Source organism: Corylus avellana, unplaced genomic scaffold (assembly GCF_965113065.1).
Source record: "Corylus avellana unplaced genomic scaffold, dhCorAvel1.hap1.2 HAP1_SCAFFOLD_299, whole genome shotgun sequence".
NCBI lineage: Eukaryota > Viridiplantae > Streptophyta > Magnoliopsida > Fagales > Betulaceae > Corylus > Corylus avellana.
In genome coordinates this window covers 15001-20766 of record NW_028290659.1, presented here as the reverse complement: position 1 = coordinate 20766, position 5766 = coordinate 15001, and the positions used below count along the sequence as shown (strand labels likewise).

The 5766-nt window shown below is 33.1% G+C and overlaps 1 protein-coding gene and 2 non-coding genes across 3 annotated transcripts; 2 read left to right on the top strand and 1 right to left on the bottom strand.

Annotated features, from left to right (window-relative positions):
• Positions 1-1037: 1037 nt before the first annotated feature.
• Positions 1038-1110, top strand: TRNAT-UGU (transfer RNA threonine (anticodon UGU)). Its single transcript has one exon. It is a non-coding gene; the product is annotated as a tRNA-Thr (tRNA).
• A 1254-nt stretch (positions 1111-2364) lies between these two features.
• TRNAS-GGA (transfer RNA serine (anticodon GGA)) lies at positions 2365-2451 on the bottom strand. Its single transcript has one exon. It is a non-coding gene; the product is annotated as a tRNA-Ser (tRNA).
• A 757-nt stretch (positions 2452-3208) lies between these two features.
• On the top strand, positions 3209-3436 carry LOC148582132 (uncharacterized; the record flags this gene model as incomplete). Its single annotated transcript, XM_088512130.1, is given in 2 exon segments — positions 3209-3296; positions 3299-3436. Coding segments are annotated over 2 exon segments (198 nt in total), but the record flags the coding sequence as incomplete, so codon positions are not given.
• Positions 3437-5766: the final 2330 nt, after the last annotated feature.

Below are 5766 nucleotides of genomic sequence, written 5' to 3'. Positions count from 1 at the left end.
CAACTCCAATTGTTAGAACAGCTTCCATTGAGTCTCTGCACCTATCCTTTTTTATTCTCGCTTTATGAACCCTTAAATTTGTTTTATTTGTTTTGGGAAAACAGGATTTGGCTCAGGATTGCCCATTTTTAATTCCAGGGTTTCTCTGAATTTGAAAGTTATCACTTGGTAGGTTTCCATACCAAGGCTCAATCCAATTAAGTCCGTAGCGTCTACCAATTTCGCCATATCCCCCATTTTTTGTTTTGTTGTTTTAAAATTAGGATCTCATTATGATTATGATGCCCCTCCTCCCCCTTTTTCTTTTTCCTTTTTTTTCCTTTCATTTATATTCTGTTATTGTTTTTCGGAACCATTGAATGTATTAGATACCGATTCCTATATCGAATCGTGTTTACTCCTATTTTTTTTTATTGTTTATCTCATTTCATCTCTATCGGAGATCTAGTGTTGGTCCAATCAGAAATGATTCTAACATTTCTGTATCCGCAATTCAATATAGATGTATATATACCAATATATATTATACACGCCCTCCTTTCTTTTCTATCATTTTTCTCGTGTAATTTGAAATACTCGAACGGTCGATTCTTTCTTTTTTTTTCGTCTTATCTTCTATTTTTCTGACTGAAAACAGAGAATCTTTCATTATGATCTGGATTGCATTTATCTCGATTACACCCTTCTCTTTTCTTCTTTCTCATTTTCTTCTTCTCCTTTTCATTTCCTTAAAGCAGACCCTCTAGAACATAACTCAAAATGACTAAAAAAAAGTAAATTTATTAATACTTTAATATTAAAATATTAATTAATAATTAATTCAATTTATAATTGATCTAATTAGAATTATTAGATTATTTTTAGAATATTAATCGTTATGTTCTATAATCTATTCATTCAAATATTTATTTGAAATTCTATTCTATATTTATATTCATTAGATTTCTATTCATTATGAAAACTAAGAATGAACAGTTAATAATTAAGATCCCAGTAGTTTACTAAATTCCTATATATGTACAATTTTTGTTATGTGAGCCCGCTTAGCTCAGAGGTTAGAGCATCGCATTTGTAATGCGATGGTCATCGGTTCGATTCCGATAGCAGGCTTTTCTTTATTTGTTTGATTTTTTACATAACATAATTGATAATGTGAAATCAAAGAATATTGAAAAGGCTTCTTTCCCCTTTTTTCCAAGAGTCACCGATCTACTGTGTCGTAGGAACCTACAATTAGAAATTAGAGGAGCTCGATCTCGGTATAACAAATCAAGAAAGAATCTTTAGTTTTTTTTTAGACATATACAAATACAATAAGGTCCGGATATTTATACAATTCATCTAATTATTCTTTGTGGTACAATACTTTAGTAGATTTCGCTTTATTTATTATCATTTAGTTTAGTTTTAATTTATGAAATTTCAATAAAATAAGGAGTCTTTATGTCGCGTTACAGAGGGCCTCGTTTCAAAAAAATACGCCGTCTGGGGCTTTACCGGGACTAACTAGTAAAAGGCCTAAAGCCGGAAAGCGATCTTAGAAACCAATCACGTTCCAGTAAAAAATCTCAATATCGTATTCGTTTAGAAGAAAAACAAAAATTGCGTTTTCATTATGGTCTTACAGAACGACAATTACTTAAATACGTTCGTATTGCCGGAAAAGCCAAAGGGTCAACAGGTCAGGTTTTACTACAATTACTTGAAATGCGTTTGGATAACATCCTTTTTCGATTGGGTATGGCTTCAACTATTCCCCAAGCCCGCCAATTAGTTAACCATAGACATATTTTAGTTAATGGTCGTATAGTAGATATACCAAGTTATCGCTGCAAACCCCACGATATTATTACAGCGAGGATGAACAAAAATCTAGAGCTCTGATTCAAAATTATCTTGATTCATCCCCCCGCGAGGAATTGCCAAAACATTTGACCCTTCAACCATTCCAATATAAAGGATTAGTCAATCAAATAATAGATAGTCAATGGGTCGGTTTGAAAATAAATGAATTGCTGGTTGTAGAATATTATTCTCGTCAGACTTAAACCTAATTAAAATAAAACAATAAAACAAGGGTTCGGACAATTTTTCCTTTTCGCCTAAGCAAAAAGACCCATCAAAGTAAGGAGTTTGATACGGGGATTTTTCTCCCATTCATGGATCACGGATCGGTAGGGAGATTCTCATTCCCTGTTGTCTACTCTTTCCAGTATGTTATTTTCTGTACTGCGGAACATAGGAATAAAGAATCTATATCAAAATAAAAGAAAAGGTCTAACTTAACCGTTGGAATAATGGTATCCATTGTTATTTGCTTTGATACATTGCTGTTAATAAGATTGGTGAATTAGGTGAAAGGTACGGAAAGAGAGGGATTCGAACCCTCGGTAAACAAAAGCCTACATAGCAGTTCCAATGCTACGCCTTGAACCACTCGGCCATCTCTCCTACATAATGATTATGGCCCAGAAACCGAGTGAATAGTGAGTCATTCATATTAGATTTTTTGATAGGTACGTACAGTCAATTCTAACTATAAAAAAATATAGAAAACTTTTCATCAAAGAAAAACCCTTCCTTCAAGGGGGGGATAAAAATAATTTTTTTTTGTGAAAAACTGTTAAAAAAAGATATATATCTATTCATTTCATTCTTGCGAAGACGGCGCTCCCATCTTTTCCAATAGTTATTCTTTTTACTTACAATATTTATACCAAATTAAATCAATGAATTAGAACGAATCAATTGATCTATTTTTTTTTTTATTTTTATGTTATTTCGTACTGTACAATTTCTTTGTTTGTGGATCATTTTCCCACAAGAGGTAAGTAAAAGAAATTATAGAATGGATTGCTACCTATGCCCAGATCTCGGATAAATGGAAATTTTATTGATAAGACCTTTTCAATTGTAGCCAATATCTTATTACGAATAATTCCGACAACTTCAGGAGAAAAAGAGGCATTCACCTATTACAGAGATGGTGCGATTTGATGTTTTTTTCTTTACCGATTTCAGTCTTCGGAGAAAGATACATTATTTGGAGAGAAATAAATAAGATTATTGAAATAAATCTACGCTTATTGTGAAGGTGAAAGTTTGTAAATAAAACAATTCCTTCTGGTCGTGTATCCCCGATTAATGCAGCCTCAGATGCTTCAATTTTAGATTCTAGTATTGAGCGAAAGGTTACACCTATGGTTAGGTCAAACCCTACTTCACTAGTACCAATAGGCAGCATAGGGAAAGAAGCACTACGCCTAGGAATCAACAATACGAAAACTTTGTTATAAATTATACCTTTTCTTTATCGGAATCGGGATTAACAAGAATGGTTGGTACAACAAATATCCATCTCGTTCGTATTTTGGATACCCGTATAACCATCGAAGACTGTTGAAGTGACTAATTCCCGGAAATTAAGGGGTGTTAAGAACAAGAAATTGTTAGAGTTATCATTTTTATTTAGTACCAAGATACTTGATGTTAAGAAAAGATCTTTTACAGGAAGGTTGGTTAGAGATTTCTTGTAAAAACACTAGCCCCGTTCGGTTCATAATGAAATTATTTCAATCTTTTTTGATGATTCCATGTATTATTCTCATTATGCACATAAAAAGGGAGGAGCCGTATGAGATGAAAATCTCACGTACGGTTCTGGAACGGAGATTCTTTGAATCGAAGACGACCGCAACGGATGTCGGCTCAATCCGAAGGAAATTATGCGGAAGCTTTACAGAATTATTATGAAGCTATGCGACTAGAAATTGATCCCTATGATAGAAGTTATATACTCTATAACATAGGTCTTATCCACACAAGGAACGGAGAACATACGAAAGCTTTGGAATATTATTTTAGGGCACTAGAACGAAACCCGTTCTTACCACAAGCTTTAAATAATATGGCCGTGATCTGTCATTACGTGCGACTATCTCCACTATAGAAAGAAAAAAAAGGAAAGAAAGAGCAAATCCGCTAATAAATACTAGAAAATAGGCTTTCTACATATCATATCTATCGTGTCCAAAACAACGATTTTTATCAGCTGTAGCAAAGAAAAAGAAAGAAACTTCATAGAAGTCCAAATAGGAAGAAATAGGTATGCCTAGATCCTTTAGTCTATGGATAAAGAAAGGATCTAATTGATAGAAAGAATAAGCACCGTAAAGATCAATTAGTGAGGTTTTGGGCCGATACAATAAGAACTGCTTACTTATGTCACGATATGAGATAAAAGTTAGGAATCAACTTATGTAATAGAGTCGATCCCCTAAGGTATTGAGCAGCGGTGTAGAATCAGATCCCAAAGATAGTAAGTCTTTTCTTTCTTATGAAAGAAAGTCTTTTTCAAAGATTCTATAGAAATTTATATATGAAACCGAGATAGTTACCTTTTAGAAAATTCTAATGATAGTGAAAATGCCTATGCTTTATTCTTCTGAAGGTGGGAAAAAAGATAAAACTAAAACTGATTAAATTATTAATCAAAATTAAAGTTTGAAACTCATGCAATTAATCTCTTTTGGTTAACTCGAGAAAAAAAATGAGATAGATCTATGAGAAATCTCATTCAATTATTCAATTATATAATTATATATTATGGTAGATTAAAAAATGGGACACCAAAAGAATTGACTGCTGAGCCGTATGAGTAGGAAACTCTCAAGTACGGTTCTAAGGGAAGGAATTTAACTGCCTATTCCGACCGGGGAGAACAGGCCATTCGACAGGGAGATTCTGAAATTGCAGAGGCTTGGTTCGATCAAGCCGCTGAGTATTGGAAACAAGCTATAGCGCTTACTCCAGGTAATTATATTGAAGCACAGAATTGGTTGAAGATCACAAGGCGTTTCGAATAAGAGCGCTCTGTTTATTTCTTATTTTATTTAGTATTATTTAGAATTTTTATATTTTTCTATTTACTCTTTATAATAATCTTTATATTTATAATAAAATAAGAAATTCTATTTGTTATAATAAAATTGTTTTGTAAAATAGTTTTGTTTGTTGTCCCCATCAGTCAAATAAAACGGTTCTCTGGAAAGAACCAATCAAAGAATTTCATTATATCCCTTCTAAGATCGTTTTTTTCTATTTCGTCCGGTATTTCGTAGGAATAACCGATACACAGATAGAGTAGAGAATCCATTTTTTTTATTCCTATTAAAACTAATAAAAGAGGCTTTCGAATGACTAAATATCAATACTGGAATGTCTCTTAGTTTAGTAATGACTAATGACTGCTTGCGCGATTTGGAATAGAGTAAAGTAATAAGTAAAATGTTCTATGTAAGACATAAAGTAGTTCTATTTAGGAACTTATAATTGAGATATGAATATACTGAGTTGCACAAAAAAATTGTTTTTGCGTCAATTCAAATACCTGAAAAGGTTTTATAAGATTAAAAAGTGTCCGTTGAGCGCCTCGTGGCTATGTCATAATAGATCCGAACACTTGCCCCGGATCAACTTCCAGATCATAATTGTTCTAGTGAATAACTAAAGAAAATAGATAGATGGGAGATAGTAGAGAAAGAACTAAGTATAAACATCTCTCATAGGTTCACTAATTACTTAACTGTTGGCGAGTCTCTTTGTACGTGTTGTCCGGAAAGAGGAGGACTCAATGATTATTCGTTCGCCGGAACCAGAAGTAAAAATTTTGGTAGATAGGGATCCCATAAAAACTTCTTTCGAGCAATGGGCCAGACCCGGTCATTTCTCAAGAACAATAGCTAAAGGGCCTGATACTACCACTTG